Consider the following 25,570-nt stretch of genomic DNA (forward strand, 5'->3'; position numbering starts at 1 on the left):
GTGTAATAGGTCTGCTCCCTGGAAAGTACAGAAAATAGACATAGAAATTGTACCCCTCAAGGTGAAAAGGATTCATCATGAACCGGGACAATTACGGTGTTTGTATGGAAGCATGATATCTCGGTTACCAAGAGGTAACACTTTACATGTATATTGTGATGGGTTGGTGGCGGAGGTTGGCAGGGCAGGATGTGGTGTCCTACTAAGGAAATATACTGAGTTTGGGACTGTGGACAGGAAAATTGAACTCCGACTTAGTAATTATATATCATCCACACAAGCTAAACTGCAGGCCATTTTGGCTTGTTTGGAGGAAGTACGTTAATCTTAAGGTTATCTTGAGATGATTTCGGGGCTTTTAGTGTCCCCGCAGCCTGGTCCTCGACCAGGCCTCCACCCCCAGGAAGCAGCCTGTGACAGCTGACTAACACCCAGGTACCTATTTTACTGCTAGGTAACAGGGGCATAGGGTGAAAGAAACGCTGCCCATTGTTTCTCGCCGGCGCCCGGGATCGAACCCGGGACCACAGGATCACAAGTCTGGCGTGCTGTCTGCTCGACCGACCGGCTCCCTTTGTCAAGAAGACAAAGATGTTTCTGTATTTGTTGATAGTCGAGGAGCACTTGATTCCTGAAACAGTCGAAATCCAGTCTTCATGTCCATAGTTGAGGATTGTAAGAAAAGGATAACTAAGATACAGCTGAAAGGTCACAATGTGAAATTCATGTGGATTCCATCTCATGTTGGAAAAGTGCTCAACGAGATGGCGGATAACCTGGCCAAACGCGCCACATCAAAACCACAAGTTGACATCGAATGTGAATTCACAATGAGACAAATAAGAAGCAAAATCAGAAATATTCAAGCACAGGCAGAAGTGGCGAGGAGAGGTATAATGTATGAGAGAAGTCAAACCATGCAACACTACATGTGTGCGAGTCAAAACACCCATTTCACTTATGGTAAAAGGAGGAATGCTTGGAGTGACTCTGTGCACATGCGGCTCAAGCTTGGGTACAAATATTACTGGCAATATGGGATAAGTGTTCATGATAATGACACGAAGTGTAAACTATGTAGTATATTAAGGTCTCACACCTTCACCCATTATATTCTTGATTGTCCGTTGATTAATGTATATAGAAACACTGAGATAAGGACTGTTCCTGAACAAATACCCCCTCACTGTCTGGCTCGTTGTCGCCGTGAGGGGGCTTGGTGGGCAGCTGCTGGAGTGTGATGCTCCTTGGGTCAGTCCTCTGTCCTTTTGCAGCCTTATGCTCCTGCTGCTGCCTTTACCAATTTTGCCAGGCCCCTTTTCCTTTTCCTCATGTTTCATTTTTCTCCCCCCCCTCTTCTCCTATCAAATTGTCATTTCCTGCCGACCTTTTGCCTGTTTTGATTATTCTTTTGACTTTCTTTGTTTTGACGCCCGGGTGTTTGAGGAGGCATACTTTTGCACATGTAGAACTGTAGTACCTAACGTCTCGAGCGAGGGGACCCTTTTATTGTCAATCCTCCTTTCGTCACTGAACCTGCTCTCGATGGACTCACGGTTCTTAAGGTGGCGTTTGTGGGGCGTATACTCACGACGCACCCCTGGGGGGACCCAGCAAGATCAGCGATAGCTTCTTGTTGGGTGTCCTGCCTCTAATTGTGGCTCCATGGTGGGTGTGGGGGCACATTCGTGAATGAAAGTTTTCCCTCATTTTCATGGCTGATAATGTTTCCCTTGTACTTTCTCAGGCTCATGGGATGGGCGACCAAGCCCCCGAGTCGGATTGTGTTGGAAGACCCTGCCCCCTGCAGCCCCTGTAGCCCCTGCTGCATTGGGCCCCGACAACCTGAATACTCCCCTCAGCTCCCCTCCCTCCTTTGCAGTAGGGTCGAGTCCCCAGCCCCCAGTGGTGACCACCTTGTGCCCTGGCACGGCTTCGTCTCATTGTGACTACTGCGCCTTTTACCCCCATGAACTCTGGGGGTTCTCAACGCCGTTCCCGCCACGGCCGCACTCGCACGATCCCTTCCCGTAATAATACTTACAACGCCTTGTTTGGTCCCACTACATGGGCTAAATACTTTAATCTCCACCATCTGGATTCTACTCCTCCTGACGATTTCTCCCTCCATAAACACCTTGCTGATTCAGTAGATGCCTCTGTTACTTTTAACTCCACCAGTTATGGTACGCGTGTCGTCGTTGCTCTTTCTCAGGATGCAGCTACTCGTTTAGCTGCTTTGTCCTGCATTGGAGAAAGAGCGCTCGGTTAAATGCCAGTGTTGGCGCTGTTCTCCTCCCACACCATGTTACAACTTGTGTTTGGGACCTCAAAGATTGCCATGAGGATATTAAACATATCCTCGAAGCCCAAAGCCATTCTGTCCTCCAGGTGGACACGTTTACTCGACCCCCTCGTGGTCATCGCCGTCAGCCCCTTCGAGTTGTAAAAATCACCTTTGATAGTAGGTCCCTTCCGCTCTCTATTATTCTAGCTGGTGCCAGATGCTCCGTTCAGTAGTACATTCCCTCTCCTAGACTATGCAATAAGTGTTGGAAGTTCGGGTACGGTGTCCTCAAATGCACCAGTACTGTGTATCTGTGCCCCTTGTGTGGGGACGATAGTCATTCTAAGTCCGAGTGCACTTCTCCCCAGGCTCGCTGCCTCAATTGCGGTGAAGCCCACCCTACCTTCTCATGCTCGGGTATGCACTACAAACTCGAGGAAGCCGTCCTCAACTTGAAGCACCATGATCGTCTGTCTTTTCCTGAAGCGAGACGCCAAGTTCGTCGTCTCGCCTCTTTCGCGGGCGTCTCCTACGCTCGCGTGTTGCGTTCTACCTCTCCTCGTCCTTCCCGTCTTCCTCAGTCTCCCAACCGTTTCCAGGTCTTAAACCCGACCACACCCACCACCTCCTCCCCTATTCCTTTGCCTCCTGTCCCAGATGGTCTCCCTCCTGGTTCTCCATCTGGGATTTCCCCCGTTCCTACCCAGTCCGCCATATCTCCTTTGTCTTCTTCCCCATCTCCCCTCACTCTTTCTTCCCGACCCTCCCCCCAGTCTCTTGACCCTCCACGCCACCTGTTTGTCCAGGCTGATATCCATCATCCTCCCAGCAATCTTCGTGTTGTTCGCTCTCGTTCCTCTTCTGCTGAGACCATTGAGTCTGTCGCCCGGTACGTTGTTACTGGAACGCCTGTCTCTTCGAGTCAGAAACGTAAGCCTGGCTCCTCTCCTTCTTCCTCTCCGGCGGGTAAGAAGGTTTCACTTTCTTCCTCACCCCCTCCCTCTGACTCTGTCACTACATCCCCTCCCATTTCAGTAGTCGAACCCCATGTCTCTGATAAGGAGGTTTCTTCCGCCCCCGATTCCCTCTCTGTTGCTGCCCTTCCTGAGGTGCACTCCCTGATTTCTGCCCCCCCTCCTCCAACTGTCCTTGCCTGCCCCTCTCAGTTGTCTCCTCCTCCTCCTCCTCCGGACCCCGTCAGTCCGCCTCTGGTCTGTTCTCTCGCTCCCTTCCCTCTCTCCTTACTAAGTTTACCCATGCCCCCTAACCCTGATTTTGCCGACCCTGCTCCTGATCCAGACCCTGATCCTGAGATTCTTTTATAAACTGTGTTCCTCTTTACCTTTATTTCTTTCTTGTTCTCTGTTACTGTCCTTTCTCTTTGATAATGTCTATTCTTCAGTGGAATATTCGTGGATTTATGCCAACTTCCATGAACTCCAACTTCTAATTACACAGTTTACACCATTTTGTGTTTGTCTCCAGGAACCAATGCTTGGTGCTCGTCCTGGTCACTTTCGTAGTTATTCCTTTCTTTCTTCCCCCCCCCCCCAAGCTCTTGCTGGGGCCCATAACTCTACTGCTCTCTTAATTCGTTCTGATATTCCCTTTGTCCCCCCTACTTCTTCCGTCCCCTATCCATTGTTTTGGTGCCCGTGTTTTTGTGGGTAAATGGTATACAGTCTGTTCCATTTATCTCCCTCCAAATGTCCCTCTTTTCCTTCCTGATCTTAAGCTCCTCCTGGACTCCTTGCCAGAGCCGGTGCTCCTTTTGGGTGATTTCAACTGTCAACATTCCCTCTGGGGTGATGTTCTGACAAACACCCGAGGCCGTCTTCTCGAACCGTTCGTCCTCGCTTCTTCTCTATTTCTTCTAAATTCTGGTGAGCCCACTCATGTGGACTCTCAAACTCGCACCCTTTCCTGTCTTGATCATTCTCTCTGCTCATCGTCCCTTTACTTGGATTTCACGTGGCAGGTTCTTGATGACCTCCATAACAGTGATCATTTCCCAATCCTCGTTTCCTTTTTCTCTTTCCACCCTCCCCTTTCCTTCCCTAGGTGGCAGTTTGCCAAGGCTGACTGGTGCCTATTCACCCTCCGTGCTACTCTCTCTGACCTCTGACCTCTCCTCTCTGCCTCTTCCTCGCGCCCTCGTCCTTTTTTATGACACTGTCTTCAACGCTGCCTTCAGCTCTATCCCTCGCTCTTCCTCCCGGGGCACACGGAAGTGTGTTGCCTGGTGGAATGCGGACTGTGCTCGGGCTGCCCGCTGTAAGTATGCAGCCTGGAAAAAACACCGCCGCCGGCAGACGGCTGATTCTTTTATTCTGTTTCGGAAGGCAAATGCGGTGGCCCGTAGGACCCTCCGTACTGCTAAACATGAGAGTTGGAAATCTTATGTTTCCACCATTACGTCTGATACTCCTCTACCGCAGATCTGGAAGAAGATCCGCAAGATTGCGGGTAAGTTCGTTCCAGATGTCTCGCCGGTTCTCCACCTCCGTGGGACTCTTGTGGCGAATCCAGTGAAGGTCACAGCTGAACTGGGTTCCCACTTTTCTTCTGTTAGCTCTGGTTCTCATCTTCCTCAATCCTTCCTTCTTCGTAAGCCTGTTCTTGAATCTTATCCTTTAGATTTCCACACTCATCTCCGCCTTCCCTATAACAATCCTTTCTCTCTTTCTGAACTTCAGTCTGCCCTGGCCCTCTGCGGATCTACAGCAGCGGGCTCGGATGACGTTCATTATGAGATGCTTCGCCATCTCCCTCCGTGCACGTTTCAGTATTTACTGAATCTGTATAACCAGGACTGGGAGTCGTCATCCGTCCCTGAGGGCTGGCTCGATGCCGTTGTACTCCCTATTCGGACACCAGGGTCTCTCGGTACGTCTCCTAAGGATTTCCACCCTATTGCTCTCACGAGTTGTGTTTGCAAGCTGTTTGAGAGTATGGTAAATGTCCGTCTGATGTGGTTCTTGGAACACCATCACCACCTCTCTCCTTCTCAATTTGGTTTTCGCAAGTGCAGCAGCACGTCTGATGTCCTGGTGATCTTGGAGGTCTATATTCGTTCTGCTTTTGCTGCGAAGACCTCCGTTGTTGCTGTCCTTTTTGACCTGGAAAAAGCTTATGACACGACCTTGAGATACCATATCCTGTCCCAATTTCGTTCTTTTGGCCTTCGTGGTAATCTCCTTCTCTTCCTTCAAAGCTTTCTCTCTCGTCGTACCTTTCGAGACAGGCTTGGTGCCACTCTCTCTGCCTCTTTTCGGCAGTATGAAGGTGTGCTCCAAGGTAGTATTCTGAGTACTACTCTTTTTCGGGTTGCCCTCAATGGTCTCCTTTCCTCCCTTCCTTCTGGCATCTTCTCCGCTCTTTATATTGATGATCTTACTCTTTGCTGTCGAGGTGATGATTTGGCTCTCCTTCAACGGCGGCTTCAACTTGCGATTGATGCCGTGTCATCTTGGGCCACCAATCATGGCTTCAAGTTCTCTACTATTTTAAGACTTGTGCATGACTTTTACTCGGAAGTGGGTCGTTCTTCGTCCCTCTTTATCACTTTATGGTCATCCCCTTGAGTACAAAGATTCCACGAAGCTTTTGGGGTTATTCTTTGACACTCGTTTGTCTTGGTCGCCCCATGTCTCTTACCTCCGTGTTGAATGTTCTAAGGCCCTTAACCTACTTAAGGTTTTGTCCCATACTTCTTGGGGAGCGGATAGGCGCACGCTCCTCTATTTGCATTCCTCTCTCGTCTTGTCTAAACTCGATTATGGTTGCCCTGCCTACTCTTCTGCTTCTCCTTCTACTCGTCACCATCTTGATCCTTTGCACCATACTGGGTTGCGCCTCAGTTCTGGTGTTTTTCGTTCAACTCCTGCCCTCAGCTTGTACGCTGACTCTGGCTTTCTGTCTCTCCAGGATCGCCGTGTTCGCTACAGTCTTCGCTATCTTGCGCGATCCTTACAGCATCCTCACTCTCGCCTCTATCGTGCTTTGACTTTTACCCCTCCTGTAGTTCCTATTCCTCTTCACCACCTTCCTCTTTCTGTCCGTTTGTCTCGCTTACAAGATTCTCTTTCGGTTCGTATTACTAATGTTTCTCCTCGTATTGTTCCCTCCTTGCCCCCGTGGAGGGTCCCCCTTCCCAAATTTTGTACTTCTCTGACCCGCATCACTAAAGCTTTTACCCCTCCTACAGTTCTGAAACGCCTCTTCCTTGAGCACTTTTCTTCTCACTCCCACTCCGTTCCCATCTTCACCGACGGGTGAAAGTCTGCTGACGGTGTGGGCTACTCTGTTGTTTTTCCTGACCACACTTATATGTGTTGCCTTCCTCCGGAGGCTAGCATCTTCACAGCAGAACTCTATGCTATTCTCTATGCTCTTCGTCTCCTGCTTTCCCGGGGGCAATCCTCCTTCGTGGTAGTAGTTGACTCTCATAGTGCCCTCATGGCTTTAGGGTCCTTTAATCCAGTCCACCCTGTGGTCATCGAGATTCAACATTGGCTGTTTCTTATCTCCAGTAAATTTAAGTCGGATGCGTTTTGCTGGGTTCCCAGCCATGTTGGTGTCTCTTTAAATGAGCGTGCGGATGCCGCCGCTAAGGACGCTATCCACACTTGTCCCATCTCCCATAAAGGTGTTCCTTATTCCGACTTTTACCCAGTTATTCATGCCTCCATCTTTGCCCGATGGCAGAGTTGTTGGTCTTCTGTTATTGGTAACAAATTGCGTACTCTTAAGAGTCGTGTGTCCCAGTGGCCTTCCTCCTGCCACCGTAACCGGCGGTGGGAAACGGCTCTGGCTAGGTTATGTATTGGCCATACCCATTTAACTCACGGTCACTTAATGGAGCGCCGCCCTGCTCCTTAGTGTCCAAATTGCATTGTCCCTCTTACGGTCGTACATATCCTTGTTGAATGTCCTGACTTCCAGGACGAGCGTGTGTCTTGTTTTCCGACCGTCCCCTGCGGTCGCTTGTCCCTCAATAGAGTTCTTGGTGATTCGGATATTTTTGATATCGTTCGCCTTATGCGTTTTTGTTTTCGTATTGGCATCCTTGGTGATATTTAGCGCCCTCTGATTATCCCGCACATTTGATGGTGCTACATAGCCTTCCCGGTTTGGTGCCTTCTATTGATAATTACTTACTTACTTGGCTTATTAGGCAAATCGGGCCTTGCATAGTAGGCCAAGTACAACGTTCTAGCTACTAGGTACAACACACACACACACACACACACACACACACACACACACACACACACACATATATATATATATATATATATATATATATATATATATATATATATATATATATATATTTATATACGACATATATATATGTCGTATATATATATATATATATATATACGACATATATATATGTCGTACGACATATATATATGTCGTACCTAGTAGCCAGAACGCACTTCTCAGCCTACTATGCAAGGCCCGATTTGCCTAATAAGCCAAGTTTTCCTGAATTAATTTATTTTCTCTAATTTTTTTCTTATGAAATGATAAAGCTACCCATTTCATTATGTATGAGGTCAATTTTTTTTTATTGGAGTTAAAATTAACGTAGATATATGACCGAACCTAACCAACCCTACCTAACCTAACCTAACCTATCTTTATAGGTTAGGTTAGGTTTGGTAGCCGAAAAAGTTAGGTTAGGTAAGTTTAGGTAGGTTAGGTAGTCGAAAAACAATTAATTATTGAAAACTTGGCTTATTAGGCAAATCGGTCCTTGCATAGTAGGCTGAGAAGTGCGTTCTGGCTACTAGGTACGACATATATATATATATATATATATATATATATATATATATATATATATATATATATATATATATATATATATATATATATATATATTTATATATATATGTATATATATATATATATATATATATATATATATATATATATATATATATATATATATATATATATATGTGTGTGTGTGTATAAAATATATCTAAAATATATATAAAATATATGTATATACAAAGTATATATAGAGGTCCTTACTATACGGGAAATAATGGTCGTCATATTGTTGCACTTTCAGGGAGCAAGTGTCGCTCTTGACATAGTAATTGATGGTCTTGAGTGTGTACTGGATGTATTCTGAGGTGTGTGAAGACCACTTCACTCTGGCAATCCGACCACTGAACCTCCCGTACTTGGGCTCGCTCACCGTCAAGTTGACACTCTTGGCTGCACAAATGATAGTCGCAAATTAGTGACCAGTTTTGACCAGGTTTCAATGTCAAATATAATTAATTAATTATATTTGTTAATAATTTATACTAGAATTAAAAGTATAATTAATTAGTTTTCTTTATTTTCACAGTCATATATATATATATATATATATATATATATATATATATATATATATATATATATATATATATATATATATATATATATATATATGTCGGAAAATCCGACACCATTTAATATATCATACAGATAAGAGCTGTGTTGTATAAACAAGTTAACCATAGAAAACGTAACTTGTAGTGGAATTACCATCTAAAGAAAACGGGATATCATCACCACATACCATTATAATTCACCAGCTATTCTGCTGGGAATTATTCTTAAATACATTAGTCTTTGGACTTTACCATCATAAAACATCTTATATAAATTAACTTAATTATCAATATTAAAGTAGAGTAAATGTGACCCTTCTATCACTTTCTGAAATCTGGACAAAGTAGGCCAGGCGTCAGAGTGGGGAAGGAGGGCAGCCATTGTTTATTGAGACCAGAGGCTCACACGGGAGCAAATTCGGCTCCTGTTAAATTTACTTGGACGTAGTGTTATGGAACCCAAAGGTGTACCATCTGTCAACACGCTGTCAACAAATCAAGTTAAGTGTTCTTTCCGAAACCCATTATTTATCATTAGTGGCCATTAATGTCATTATATAGGGTTAGCCGGTTAGAACGCGAAATCGCCTCAAACTAAAGGTAATTAAGCCAGGTCTTCATGTTCCATGTACTGTATAGTGTTTTCTCTGATATAGCTTGTCATATATAGGATTCTGGCTTCACAGCTAGCGCACTTTTGACAGGTCAAGACGAGGATGCAAGATTATGTGCACCAGTTACTGGGTGATAGAAGCTACCTCAAAGAGGATAATTTGGTGTCTACACTCTAGTTATACCTGGTGGACTAACCTGCTGTACTATAAGATAAGGAACCTCTTCAATGTATGTAGTTACTGTAGTTTGATTGGCTGCATATATATTAATATAATAACCCCCCTAATGTGTAGAGGATCGATTTGTGAGATTATGAGATTATTGCAGAAATACAGTCCACTTATCATTATACAAATTGCTATCGAAGTATATAAATTAACGTAAATATAAATTCATATAAATTAAATAAATATAAATCTCACAGGTCGGTTCCCACATTATTTGGTCCTTCGAACCGGATGACGGATTATTTGATCCTTTGAACCCACATTTGGTCATCTTAGTACCGGATGAACCAGTTATCCAGTGGATTCATTAAATATACTAGTGCAGTGTTATTTAAACAAAGGCCAGCCAGTCAAAGACGGAAGCGTAGCCTCGAGGGAGCTCAGGAGCCTCCCTCAGCCGAGTTCAGCCTTAGTCAGCGGTTTCATGCACACCCACAGATTTGGTGGCGTGTTATTCTGTGAAATGACAGCGCTAATATAGAAACCAGCCAAATTAGTGACTGTGTCGCGAGATTGTTCACGGATTTCGTGGTGTTACATTTCGCGAGAGATTATCTACGAATTTTGTGGAGTTTATTTCGCGAGGTCACTAATAATATTTAATACTTCTAGATAATATTAGAAGTTTCATAGAGGCAATTAAGAGGCTATTATCAATAATTGTGTATATTATTTCTCCAAGATAGAGAATTATTTAATATATTGCACTAGTGATCATAGTATAATATTTACTAATTGCCAACCCACAACAGGGTAGGATATTAACCATTGACTAGTTGAACTATTATCGTTCACCCTAGTCCCATTATTACCATAGTCAGTTGTACTATATTGAACAACCTAACACCATTAATGAATGGTCCAGACCCTATTTTGGGTGTAATTTTTATCAACTCGAATTGAGTTGTATATATAATAATTTACTTATGATCATTACACCTTTGAGTGATTAATTAGTGTCTCTACCATCCTAGGGTGATATAGAAGAGCTAACCTAAAGGTACTTCCAGTGACACTGGTTTATCACTTAAATCATTAGTGTGTATGATTGTATATATATATAATGTGTATTAATTTTAAGTGCTAACCTCTAGTAGAGGTAGGATTATTGCCTAGTGAGTTCAGAATTTACCCTAGGCTACCATTAGAGTTTGTTCAGTATTATGAGCAGCCCAAGTACAAGTCCCACAAGGCTTCACCAACTAGCCAGTATGGATAATGCAGGGAGAATGAAAAGAACCCTTGCAGGTCTTAAAGGCCACTTAACAAGACAGATCAAGAAATGTGAAGATTTGTCACAACAATCAACAGTTGATTATGCTGACCTGGAAAGCTATTATCAAGCAGCTGCAGGTAAATTTGAGCAAATCAAATGCCAAATAGCAACATATGTGGCTGAACTTGCCAACACCAATTTATCAGAAACAGAAATAGACGACATTATGGTTGATCTTGCGAATTATGAAGATCAAACTCAGGCCACGTTACAGCCTTATGTCAAATTAATTGCCCAGAACAAGGCAACAGCAACAACAACAACAGTTGCATCTAATACGAGTCAAGCAGAAGCTCGACTCCCTCCAATTAATTTACCCACTTTCTCAGGAAAAGATGAGGAAGATTGGGACGAATTTTGGAACAAATTCGTTGACCTTGTAGACTCAAAACAATCTTTACCAAAGAGTAGTAAATTCTCTTATTTGCAAGGCCAATTATCAGGTGAGGCTAAAACAGTAGTATCCCATCTGAGATTAACTAATGATGGCTATGATCTGGCAGTAAAACTCCTCAAGGATAATTATGCTGATCCAGAAGTAAGAACATCACATTTAGTTCATGAGCTGTTGCATTTACCCCCACCGGAGGCTTCAGCTGATTCACTCCAAGTCTTCAAGCTGGAGGTAGAATCATTGATCAATGCCCTCAGCCTGACAGCAGTTACAAACGGGGCTGAGTGGGTCTTGAAAATAATTGTCCAGGAAAAAATACCTAGGGACATATTGAGACAAATGAGTGCTCATTACAATAAAAGTATCTTATCCATGAATGAAATATCTGAAGGTTTAAAGTCAGTAGTTCATCAATTACGAACACATGACAAATTAAAACCACCAAGTAAACCCTCAGAAACCAATAATAGTAAACCACAGAGTACCAAAGGTACTCCAAATCAATCTAGACAATATAATTCAACACCAAAGTGGAACATTAGCAGTGTGGGCGTATATGCAGTGGGACCCTCCAAGCCTATAGTTACTGTGTCACCCAAGAACGTGACACCAAAGGGTACTGGAAGCTATGGAACATGTTTGTTCTGCAAAGAGAAACATTCAATGTACCACTGCTCTAATTTTCCTGATAGTGACGCCCGTGTTGAGCGACTCAAAGATTTGCAACATTGCACGAGGTGCCTCAGGAAACATAACATCAAGGACTGTGATACCCAATTACACACCTGTAATAGGTGTAACAAAGGTCAGCACCATGCAGCATTGTGCAGAGACACCAAAACAACGTCTCCAAACCCCAAGGTGGAAGATAGCATTCCCACCACAGTACAGTACTGCAAGGTGCAACAAACAAAGAGTGTCCAATCGGCAAAGTCTAAAGGTAATACGACTTTGCCTACTGCCCAAATTACCATCCTGAATAAGAGGGCCAAGGTCCATACCCGTGGGTTGTTTGACCAAGGATCCCAGAGAACATATATCACTAAAAAGTTGGCAGATGAATTACAATTAAGGCCTGTAGCCCAGATGTCATTCAACATCTCAGGGTTTGTAACAGATGCAGGACCTCAAGTCTACCAGGTGGTACAACCATCAGTACGTTTAGGCAGGTACATCTGTCGAGTACAAGCCATTGTGGTGGACAAAATACCAGTAGACCTACAAGTTCAAGGTCTGAGAGCAACAGCCAAATTCCTGAGAAATAGAGGAATAAAATTGGCAGATAATATTAAGTCTGATCACCTCACCGACTTCGGTCTCCTTGTAGGGACAGACTATTGCCATCGATTCATCGGTAGCCCTACTAAATATCAGGGTATAACCATGTTAAACTCTGCAGGAGGTAAATTACTCTCAGGCCCAGTATCAAGCCTGAGGAGACCTATGCCTGCAGATAAACAATACCAGTAGAAACCTAAATTTGTCAGCTGATTATATTTCTCCAGTAGCATTATACTAAGGAGATGACAGCTGACTATAGTAACAGAGGTTGATGTTAGTATCATCATTTAAAGCTGAAGATGAGTTCATGAGGCCTCAGTGGCAAATCAGTGAACAGTAGCCTAAAACAGCTACAAGTCACTGCGACCAATGTCACTGAACCCACTGCAGTCTCAGAACCATACTTTACTTTAATGATGAGCTATTCAATCCTCTGAATCAATTAACTAAATTAAACCCTAATAAATTTGATGACTGATTTGATACATTTATTATTTAATCAAGATGTATTCCATGGGCCTCAGTGTTTATATATCAGTGACTAGTTACCTGAAGAAACTTCAAGTTATATCTGATGTCACTGATCTCATTGCAGTCCCTGAATCATACTTGACTGTAGTACTTGATCACATTCAGTCTTCTGGGTTAAATAATATGTAATAAGGCTTGAATATTAGCCTTTCAAGAGTTAACAGGGAAATGAAATCGCATTAGACTTCTAACCCCTGTAACTCTAGTACGGGACATCCGTCCTGTACGAACAGACGCACAAATGTGTGATTACTAACTACTAACATCAAATTAATCTAATAATTCGAAGGAGGAGTATCGGTGTTCGTCTGTTCTAATTAGGACTTCGACCCGTGAGCAGCCCCTGGGGAATTATGTCGGAAAATCCGACACCATTTAATATATCATACAGATAAGAGCTGTGTTGTATAAACAAGTTAACCATAGAAAACGTAACTTGTAGTGGAATTACCATCTTAAGAAAACGGGATATCATCACCACATACCATTATAATTCACCAGCTATTCTGCTGGGAATTATTCTTAAATACATTAGTCTTTGGACTTTACCATCATAAAACATCTTATATAAATTAACTTAATTATCAATATTAAAGTAGAGTAAATGTGACCCTTCTATCACTTTCTGAAATCTGGACAAAGTAGGCCAGGCGTCAGAGTGGGGAAGGAGGGCAGCCATTGTTTATTGAGACCAGAGGCTCACACGGGAGCAAATTCGGCTCCTGTTAAATTTACTTGGACGTAGTGTTATGGAACCCAAAGGTGTACCATCTGTCAACACGCTGTCAACAAATCAAGTTAAGTGTTCTTTCCGAAACCCATTATTTATCATTAGTGGCCATTAATGTCATTATATAGGGTTAGCCGGTTAGAACGCGAAATCGCCTCAAACTAAAGGTAATTAAGCCAGGTCTTCATGTTCCATGTACTGTATAGTGTTTTCTCTGATATAGCTTGTCATATATAGGATTCTGGCTTCACAGCTAGCGCACTTTTGACAGGTCAAGACGAGGATGCAAGATTATGTGCACCAGTTACTGGGTGATAGAAGCTACCTCAAAGAGGATAATTTGGTGTCTACACTCTAGTTATACCTGGTGGACTAACCTGCTGTACTATAAGATAAGGAACCTCTTCAATGTATGTAGTTACTGTAGTTTGATTGGCTGCATATATATTAATATAATAACCCCCCTAATGTGTAGAGGATCGATTTGTGAGATTATGAGATTATTGCAGAAATACAGTCCACTTATCATTATACAAATTGCTATCGAAGTATATAAATTAACGTAAATATAAATTCATATAAATTAAATAAATATAAATCTCACAGGTCGGTTCCCACAATATATATATTTATATATATATCTATATATCTATATATATATATATATATATATATATATATATATATATATATATATATATATATATATATATAATATGTTATTGGTATCAAGTTTGTATTAGATGAGTCCCTTCGCCTCGGAGAAGAGTTTCGGCGGCACTCTGGGGAGCTTTGTAAGCCTACAACTTATACACTTGATTACAAACGCAAACAGTAAAGACTACAAACCGTGACTACAGCTTCCACTATATTACCACATGTGAAGGTCTGCTTATAATGGCTATAGTTTTATTGGTGTCAATATTCGGCAAAAAGTAACTATTCCAGAGGTAGTGAAATATGATGATTCTTTTAATTTCGAAAATCAATAAGTTGGTGTTGAAAGGTGAAGTGAAGAGGCACAATATACTTGGATATGACGGAGTGGTGTCCCTCCTGGGTGGCTTGGTCTTCCTAGGCTCTTCCCTCTCGATGTTGGTTTCAACAGTGGAGGTCACAGAGCCGGTGGTAGTTAAAGAGCCGTTGGTAGTTACATTGCCGGTGATAGTGTGAGCGCCGGTGGTAGTCTCAGAACCGATCCTGTTTGTTGTGTTGTTCGAAGAACACTTTAGGAGAGAAATAAGATGAAAATTAATGAAATCGTTCATGTAGGAATCACCTCATTCTAGCAGTGAAGATGTGTAACGACTAACAAATATTATCAACAACCATCTCTCCATAGAATTATAACTATATTTGCTGGCATAGTGACACAAGTCATAGCCCTCGAGTTTAATTATTATTTAACACCAAACGAGCCCAGATTATAACTGTTGGCAACAATTGTTCTTCTATTTCAAAATCAAAATATTTCAATTCCAAAACCATAAACAAAAGACAAACAAACTGGCTAAAGACCAGTGTGGTAGTCCCAGGCTAAAGACCAGTATGGTAATCCCTGGCTAAAGACCAGTGTGGTAGTCCCAGGCTAAAGACCAGTATGGTAATCCCTGGCTAAAGACCAGTGTGGTAGTCCCAGGCTAAAGACCAGTATGGTAATCCCTGGCTAAAGACCAGTATGGTAGTCCCAGGCTAAAGACCAGTATGGTAATCCCTGGCTAAAGACCAGTGTGGTAGTCCCTGGCTAAAGACCAGTGTGGTAGTCCCAGGCTAAAGACCAGTATGGTAGTCCCAGGCTAAAGACCAGTATGGTAGTCCCTGGCTAAAGACCAGTATGGTAGTCCCAGGCTAAAGACCAGTGTGGTAGTCCCAGGCTAAAGACCAGTGTGGTAGTCCCAGGCTAAAGACCAGTATGGTAGTCCCTGGCTAAAGACCAGTATGGTAGTCCCTGGCTAAAGACCAGTGTGGTAGTCCCTGGCTAAAGACCAGTGTGGTAGTCCCAGGCTAAAGACCAGTGTGGTAGTCCGTGGCTAAAGACCAGTGTGGTAGTCCCTGGCTAAAGACCAGTATGGTAGTCCCTGGCTAAAGACCAGTATGGTAGTCCCTGGCTAAAGACCAGTATGGTAGTCCCTGGCTAAAGACCAGTGTGGTAGTCCCTGGCTAAAGGCCAGTGTGGTAGTCCCTGGCTAAAGACCAGTGTGGTAGTCCCTGGCTAAAGGCCAGTGTGGTAGTCCCTGGCTAAAGACCAGTGTGGTAGTCCCTGGCTAAAGACCAGTATGGTAGTCCCAGGCTAAAGACCAGTCTGGTAGTCCCAGGCTAAAGACCAGTCTGGTAGTCCCAGGCTAAAGACCAGTCTGGTAGTCCCAGGCTAAAGACCAGTGTGGTAGTCCCTGGCTAAAGACCAGTGTGGTAGTCCCAGGCTAAAGACCAGTCTGGTAGTCCCTGGCTAAAGACCAGTGTGGTAGTCCCAGGCTAAAGACCAGTCTGGTAGTCCCAGGCTAAAGACTGACAAACTACTCACAGCACTAACAAGATGAAACCACTTCAACCAGCAACCAATAAAAGCCTGATTTACGTAAAGACCATTTGACTACTTGTATGCGTATTTCCTAACTCAGGCAACCCAACATCACCAATCTCGAGAAATGGTTTAAGATTTATAGTAATTCATTGTGTCGGGGGACAGGCAGCCAGTTTATATATACAGTACATGTTAAGCTATGGGAAGACAGACCTCTAAGCTAGGTAACAAGATGAGATATGGGAAAGAAAAGTTCTAAGCCAGCTAATAAGATATAGGAAAGGAAAGTTCTAAGCCAGCTAACAAGATGAGATGTGGGAAAGGAAAGTTCTAAGCCAGCTAACAAGGTGAGATGTGGAAAAGGAAAGTTCTAAGCCAGCTACAAGATGAGATGTGGAAAGGAAAGTTCTAAGCCAGCTAACAAGATGAGATGTGGGAAAGGAAAGTTCTAAGCCAGCTAACAAGGTGAGATGTGGGAAAGGAAAGTTCTAAGCCAGCTAAGAAGACTGACAAGTGGTGGTGAGCAGAAGGGGGGGAGGTGGATGGTAAAGACCCACCTGGAACAGCTGAAGCCACAGGATAAGGAGTGACCCCCGCCAGAGCAGAGGTCTGTGCCTGCCACCCGCCGCCATCTTGCTGGGCTGCCGCGCTGCCCACCACAAACTGCGTTCTCTTATTTCTCTTGAGTAGTTGCAGTGCTCTGCATCTCCCAGGAAACGTCTCCTTTCCATGAAAAGAAAATTTTTTTTGTTAAAATTAATCGCGAAAAAGCTCTCATTAATAAAATTAAAATTTTATTTATTTAAATTTCTATATTATAAATTCAGTACCTTGTGTTCAACCTCCTGCTCCCTTCGCCTAATTTCATTACTTTACACTTACCAGAGTTAAACTTTAGTAGCCATGTTCTAGACCATTCCTCCAGTTTTGTCCAGGTCGTCCTGTAGTCTCTGTCTATTTTTATGTCTTGATTCTTCTCATAATTTTTGCATCATCAGCAAACATTGAGAATAATAATTCTATACCCTCTGGATGATCTTTATATATATGTCAGAAACAGGATGGGTCCAAGTACAGAGCCCTGTGGGACTCCGCTGGTGACATCTCGCCACTCTGATGCCCCCCCCCCCCTTCACAGTTACTAGATGTTTCCTGTTGCTTAGATACTCCCTTATCCACTGGAGCACCTTACCTTTTACTCCAACTTTAGTAAGAGCCTCTTATGGGGTACTGTGCCATAGACTTTCTGATAGTTTAAGGAAATGCAGTCTGTCCGCCCTTCTCTTTCTTGCCTAATTTTTGTCGCCTGGTCATAGAATTCTATTAAGCCTGTGAGGCACGATTTACCATCTCTGAACCCTGCTGGTGGAGTTACAAAGCTCTTCCTCTCTTCTTTCTTTTCTCAGTGTGTGTGTGTGTGTGTGTGTGTGTGTGTGTGTGTGTGTGTGTGTGTGTGTGTGTGTGTGTGTACTCACCTATTTGTGCTTGCGGGGGTTGAGCTTTGGCTCTTTGGTCCCGCCTCTCAACTGTCAATCAACTGGTGTACAGGTTCCTGAGCCTACTGGGCTCTATCATATCTACATTTAAAACTGTGTATGGAGTCAGCCTCCACCACATCACTGCCTAATGCATTCCATCCGTTAACTACTCTGACACTGAAATAGTTCCTTCTAACGTCCCTGTGGCTCATGTGGGTACTCAGTTTCCACCTGTGTCTCCTTGTTCGCGTCCCGCCAGTGTTGAATAGTTTATCCTTGTTTACCCGGTCGATTCCCCTGAGGATTTTGTAGGTTGTGATCATGTCTCCCCTTACTCTTCTGTCTTCCAGCGTCGTAAGGTGCATTTCTCGTAGCCTTTCCTCGTAACTCACGCCTCTTAGTTTTGGGACTAGTCTAGTGGCATACCTTTGGACTTTTTCCAGCTTCGTCTTGTGCTTGACAAGGTACGGGCTCCATGCTGGGGTCGCATACTCCAGGATTGGTCTTACATATGTGCTGTACAAGATTCTGAATGATTCCTTACACAGATTCCTGAACGCTGTTCTGATGTTAGCCAGCCTCGCATATGCCGCAGACGTTATTCTTTTTATGTGGGCTTCAGGAGACAGGTTTGGTGTGATATCAACACCTAGATCTTTTTCTCTGTCTGTTTCATTAAGTACTTCATCTCCTATTCTGTATCCTGTGTCTGGCCTCCTGTTTCCACTGCCTAGTTTCATTACTTTGCATTTACTCGAGTTGAACTTCAACAGCCATTTGTTGGACCATTCACTCAGTCTGTCTAGGTCATCTTGTAGCCTCCTCCTATCATCCTCTGTTTCAATCCTCCTCATAATTTTTGCATCATCGGCAAACATTAGGAGAAACGAATCTATACCCTCTGGGAGATCATTTACATATACCAGAAACAGTATAGGTCCAAGAACTGACCCCTGCGGGACTCCACTTGTAACGTCTCGCCAATCTGAGACCTCACCCCTCACACAGACTCGTTGTCTCCTGTTGCTTAGGTACTCCTTTATCCAATGGAGTACCTTCCCTTTCACTCCAGGCTGCATCTCCAGCTTTTTCACTAGCCTGTTGTGTGGTACTGTATAAAAGGCTTTGTGACAATCCAAAAATATGCAGTCTGCCCACCCTTCTCTTTCTTGCCTTATTTTTGTTGCCTGGTCGTAGAATTCAAGTAACCCAGTGAGACAGGACCTGCCATCCCTGAACCAATGTTGATGCTGTGTTACAAAGTTCTTTCGCTCCAGATGCTCCACTAGCTTTCTTTGCACAATCTTCTCCATCAGCTTGCATGGTATGCAGGTTAGGAAAACTGGCCTGTAGTTCAGTGCCTTCTGTCTATCCCCTTTCTTGTATATTGGGACTACGTTAGCTGCTTTCCAAATATCTGGCAGTTCCCCTGTTGCCAGTAATTTGTTATACACTATGGAGAGTGGTAGGCACAGTTCCTTTGCTCTTTCCTTTAGTATCCAAGGGAAGATTCCATCTGGGCCTATAGCCTTTGTCACATTTTACTCTAGTAAACACTTCCTTACTTCCCCGCTGGTAATCTCAAAGTCTTCCAGTGGTTCCTGGTTAGCTATTCCTTCTCTTATCTGTGGAATTTCTCCTTGCTTTAAGGTGAAGACCTCCTGGAATTTCTTATTCAGTTCCTCACACACTTCCTTGTCGTTTGTAGTGAATCCTTCTGCCCCTATCCTTAATTTCATAACCTGTTCCTTTACTGTTGTTTTTCTCCTGATATGGCTATGCAGCAATTTAGGCTGAGTCTTTGCCTTGCTTGCGATGTCATTTTCGTATTGTCTTTCTGCCTCTCTTCTCATCCTGACATATTTATTCCTGGCATTCTGGTATCTTTCTCTGCTCTCCAGTATCCCGTTATTCCTATAGTTTCTCCATGCCCTTTTACTTTGCTGCTTAGCTAGCCTACTTCTCTGATTAAACCATGGGTTTCTCACCTTCATTTCACTGTTTTCCTTTTGGACTGGGACAAACTTGTTTGCTGTGTCCTTGCACTTCTGCGTGATGTAGTCCATCATATCTTGGGCCGTCTTTCCCCTGAGCTCTGTTTTCCATGCTATATCTGTTAGGAATTTTCTTATCCTCTCATAGTTTCCCTTTCGGTATGCTAACCTTTTGGTTTCGGTATCCCTCCTCGAGTTCAATAACCCTTCTTCAATCAGGTACTCAAACACCAGTACACTGTGGTCGCTCATTCCTACTGGGTCCTCAAAACCGATTTCTCTTATGTCGGAGTCGTTCAGAGTAAAGACTAGGGCGAGTCTCGCTGGTTCGTCATTTCCTCTCATCCTTGTGGGTTCTCTGACATGCTGGGTTAAAAAGTTTTTAGTCACCACCTCCAATAGTTTGGCTCTCCACGTATCCTCGCCTCCATGCGGTTCCTTGTTCTCCCAGTCACTCCTTCCGTGATTGAAGTCCCCCATGATGAGCAGGTGGGATCTATTTCTACAGGCAGCAGAGGCTGCCCTCTCAATTATAGTGTTAACTGCCTTGTTGTTGTTTTCATACTCTTGACTGGGTCTTCTGTCATTTGGTGGAGGGTTGTATATTACTGCTACTACTATTCTTGGTCCTCCCATTGTCATGGTGCTTGCTATGTAGTCTCTGAACCCCTCACAGCCCGGGATAGCCATCTCCTTAAAACTCCATTCCTTTCTCATGAGTAGGGCCACTCCGCCTCCTCCCCTACCTTCCCTCTCTTTCCTTATTACTGTGTACTCCTGGGGAAACACGGCATTCGTTTGATTCCTGAGAGTTTTGTTTCAGTGAGTCCGATTACATCTGGGTTCACTTCTTGTGCTCTTTCCCTTAGTTCACTTGTCTTGTTTGTGATCCCATCTGTGTTCGAGTACATCACCCTGAAACTGACTCTCTTCTGCTTGTGTGTGTGTGTGTGTGTGTGTGTGTGTGTGTGTGTGTGTGTGTGTGTGTGTGTGTGTGTGTGTCCCTCCCTTACTGAAGGAACCCGTACTCGGCCTCCGCTCGTCCAAGCTACTTTGGCCCCAACAACACATTCCTAAATTTACACGTAGTGCATAACTTAAACTTTTGTCTAGTATATTTTAATATTAATTCAATTTATATTATAATTTTGTGTATAGTTAGGTCTAGCATAGGTTAGCTTTGATGTTTTTGGTTCTGTTGACAATTATTTGTATACGCAGTGTGTGTGAAGCATTAGAGTGGTGCGATTTGAACACAGGAAAACAACAAAGTATTGTAGAGAAAAAGTGTTAATCTAATCAGTTTTGCGTCAAGTGTAATTTTTGTTCCATTATTCAGAGTTTGACACGCACTACAACACTGGCCAGAGCTCGACACAACACCGGCCAGAGCTCGACACAACACCGGCCAGAGCTCGACACAACACCGGCCAGAGCTCGACACAACACTGGCCACAGCTCGAAACAACACTGGCCACAGCTCGAAACAACACTGGCCAGAGCTCGACACAACACTGGCCAGAGCTCGACACAACACTGGCCAGAGCTCGACACAACACTGGCCAGAGCTCGACACAACACTGGCCAGAGCTCGACACAACACTGGCCACAGCTCGACACAAAACCGGCCACAGCTCGACACAACACCGGCCAGAGCTCGACACAACACTGGCCAGAGCTCGACACAACACTGGCCAGAGCTCGACACAACACTGGCCAGAGCTCGACACAACACCGGCCACAGCTCGACACAACACTGGCCACAGCTCGACACAACACTGGCCACAGCTGAACACAACACTGGCCACAGCTCAACATAACACTGGCCACAGCTCAACATAACACTGGCCACAACTCGACACAACACTGGCCAGAGCTCGACACAACACTGGCCAGAGCTCGACACAACACTGGCCACAGCTCGACACAAAACCGGCCACAGCTCGACACAACACCGGCCAGAGCTCGACACAACACTGGCCAGAGCTCGACACAACACTGGCCAGAGCTCGACACAACACTGGCCAGAGCTCGACACAACACCGGCCACAGCTCGACACAACACTGGCCACAGCTCGACACAACACTGGCCACAGCTGAACACAACAGTGGCCACAGCTCAACATAACACTGGCCACAGCTCAACATAACACTGGCCACAACTCGACACAACACTGGCCAGAGCTCGACACAACACTGGCCAGAGCTCGACACAACACTGGCCAGAGCTCGACACAACACCGGCCACAGCTCGACACAACACCGGCCACAGCTCGACACAACACTGGCCACAGCTCGACACAACACCGGCCACAGCTCAACACAACACTGGCCACAGCTCGACACAACACTGGTCACAGCTCAACATAACACTGGCCACAGCTCGACACAACACTGGCCACAGCTCAACATAACACTGGCCACAGCTCGACACAACACTGGCCACAGCTCGACACAACACTGGCCAGAGCTCAACATAACACTGGCCACAGCTCGACACAACACTGGCCACAGCTCAACATAACACTGGCCAGAGCTCATCATAACACTGGCCAGAGCTCGACACAACACCGGCCACAGCTCAACATAACACTGGCCACAGCTCAACATAACACTGGCCACAGCTCGACACAACACTGGCCAGAGCTCGACACAACACTGACCACAGCTCGACACAACACTGGCCACAGCTCGACACAACACTGGCCAGAGCTCGACACAACACTGGCCAGAGCTCGACACAACACTGGCCAGAGCTCGACACAACACTGGCCAGAGCTCGACACAACATTGACTACAGCTCGACACAACACCGGCTAGAGCACGACACAACACTGGCCACAGCTCGACACAACACCGGCTAGAGCACGACACAACACTGGCCACAGCTCGACACAACACTGGCCCCAGCTCGACACAACACTGGCCACAGCTCAACACAACACTGGCCACAGCTCGACACAATATTGACCACAGCTCGACACAACACTGGCCACAGCTCGACACAACACTGGCCAGAGCTCGACACAACACTGGCCAGAGCTCGACACAACACTGGCCAGAGCTCGACACAACACTGGCCAGAGCTCGACACAACACTGGCCACAGCTCGACACAACACCGGCTAGAGCACGACACAACACTGGCCACAGCTCGACACAACACTGGCTACAGCTCGACACAACACTGGCCACAGCTCGACACAACACTGGCCACAGCTCGACACAATATTGACCACAGCTCGACACAACACTGGCCACAGCTCGACACAACACTGGCCACAGCTCGACACAACACTGGCCAGAGCTCGACACAACACTGGCCACAGCTCGACACAACACTGGCCACAGCTCGACACAACACCGGCCACAGCTCGACACAACACTGGCCACAGCTCGACACAACACTGACCACAGCTCGACACAACACCGGCCAGAGCTCGACACAACACTGGCCACAGCTCATCATAACACTGGCCACAGCTCGACACAACACTGGCCACAGCTCGACACAACACTGGCCAGAGCTCGACACAACACTGGTCAAGGCTTCAGACACTAACCATACACAAGGGTTGCCCTACAAGAAGGCTCACAGTGCCTGGTGAAGACCGTAGAGCTCCCACCAATATGCCGCTACGAGCTACACCACCACACGCCGTATATGGCTGCAGTCTCAACATAAACTTACTTACGTAAAATTTTCTTATAAAGTACCTGTTAACATTATTTCAGTTTTGCTTGAAATTACCTACTTAAAATTATCTGTTAGATTAAGGACCTGCCCTAAAGGCTATGCGTGTTAGTGGCTTTACAAGAATGTAAAAACATCAATGCTATGTTACACACAGAAATCACAATTGCGTGATGCATCAAATGAACAAATCTACAAGGCCCGTGACGAGGATTCGAATCTGCGTTCGAGAGCATTCCAGACGCTGCCTTAATCGACTGAGCTACGACAGGGTCATAAGGAGTTGAAACCGAAGTTCTACTGAACTTACTGGATCCTGCAGCCTCTCCGAGGCACAAACCAGGGTTTTGCACTACTCTCCACATGCACTCGAGCTATGTCAATAGGCCGTTCTGTCAATATGTCAATAGGGCGAAGAGGGAGAACGGCCTATTGACATAGCTCGAGTGCATGTGGAGAGTAGTGCAAAACCCTGGTTTGTGCCTCGGAGAGGCTGCAGGATCCAGTAAGTTCAGTAGAACTTCGGTTTCAACTCCTTTTGACCATGTCGTAGCTCAGTCGATTAGGGCGGCGTCTGGGATGCTCTCGGACGCAGGTTCGAATCCTCGTCACGGCCCTTGTGGATTTGTTCATCAATGCTATGTACTCTCATTGTGGCGCCTACCCGCCTGCCTGAACCTATAACCTGACTTCTTATCTAATACGTCGCTATTGTAGTGCAATTTAGCCATCTGTAAACAATGCGACCTGTTAGCAAAAAAGTTAAGCACCACATTAGTGACGTTTTCTACGCATCGGCCTCGAATGGTCAGGTGGGATGCTTGCGTACATTGCTGGTTAGGCACAACAGTTGCATTTTGTTACGGAGTGACCCCATTAGAGACTGAGAGATATGGCCAGGGGGGCCGGAGTGTGCTGGCCGCCACGACAGTGGCTCCAGGATCTCCGCCACGGTCCCGCTATCACGAGATATACTTTTTGTATTTCTGTTTAACGAGCAGATAGCGAGCTTTTAAAAGTTGGTGTGAGATAAGTTAGTTGAAAGTTCCTTTTTGAGCTGTGATATGTCAGGGGTGGTGACCCGCGACGCGCCTCTTGACACTCGCATGACACCTGCTGCCTCTGACACATGACACCTGCTGCCTCTGACACATGACACCTGATGCCTCTGACACCCACATGACACCTGATGCCTCTGACACTCACATGACACCTGCTGCCTCTGTCACTCACATGACACCTGCTGCCTCTGACACTCACATGACACCTGCTGCCTCTGACACATGACACCTGCTGCCTCTGACACATGACACCTGCTGCCTCTGACACATGACACCTGCTGCCTCTGACACTCGCATGACACGTGCTGCCCCTGACACTCACATGACACCTGCCTGCCTCTGACACATGACACCTGCTGCCTCTGACACATGACACCTGCTGCCTCTGACACATGACACCTGCTGCTTCTGACACTCACATGACACCTGCTGCCTCTGACATCCACATGACACCTGCTGTTTCTGACATCCACATGACACCTGCTGCCTCTGACACTCACATTACACCTGCTGCCTCTGACACTCACATGACACCTGCTGCCTGTCACTCACATGACACCTGCTGCCTCTGACATTCACATGACACCTGCTGCCTGTCACATGACACCTGCTGCCTCTGACACTCACATGACACCTGCTGCCTCTGACACTCACATGACACCTGCTGCCTCTGACACTCACATGACACCTGCTGCCTCTGACACTCACATGACACCTGCTGCCTCTGACACTCACATGACACCTGCTGCCTCTGACATCCACATGACACCTGCTGCCTCTGACATCCACATGACACCTGCTGCCCCTGACACTCACATGACACCTGCCTCTGACACTCACAAAACACCTGCTGCCTCTGGCACTCACATGACACCTGATGACTCCGACACTCACATGACACGTGCTGCCTCTGACACATGACACCTGCTGCCTCTGACACATGACACCTGCTGCCTCTGACACATGACACCTGCTGCCTCTGACACTCACATGACACCTGATGCCTCTGACACTCACATGACACCTGCTGCCTCTGACACATGACACCTGCTGCCTCTGACACATGACACCTGCTGCCTCT

General features: G+C 45.4%; 1 protein-coding gene across 1 annotated transcript in view; it reads right to left on the bottom strand.

Annotated features, from left to right (window-relative positions):
- Positions 1-25,570, bottom strand: part of LOC123763529 (receptor-type tyrosine-protein phosphatase epsilon) — a 104,717-nt gene that overhangs the window by 69,959 nt on the left and 9,188 nt on the right. Inside the window, exons 2-4 of the mRNA XM_069304627.1 lie at positions 16,821-16,986; positions 14,773-14,968; positions 8,336-8,524 (exon numbers count right to left, since the gene is read on the bottom strand). Coding sequence (XP_069160728.1) covers positions 8,336-8,524; positions 14,773-14,968; positions 16,821-16,895 — 460 coding nt within the window. The 5' untranslated portion in view covers positions 16,896-16,986. The remainder of the gene's footprint in view (positions 1-8,335; positions 8,525-14,772; positions 14,969-16,820; positions 16,987-25,570) is intronic.

This window comes from Procambarus clarkii, chromosome 52 (genome assembly GCF_040958095.1).
Source record: "Procambarus clarkii isolate CNS0578487 chromosome 52, FALCON_Pclarkii_2.0, whole genome shotgun sequence".
NCBI lineage: Eukaryota > Metazoa > Arthropoda > Malacostraca > Decapoda > Cambaridae > Procambarus > Procambarus clarkii.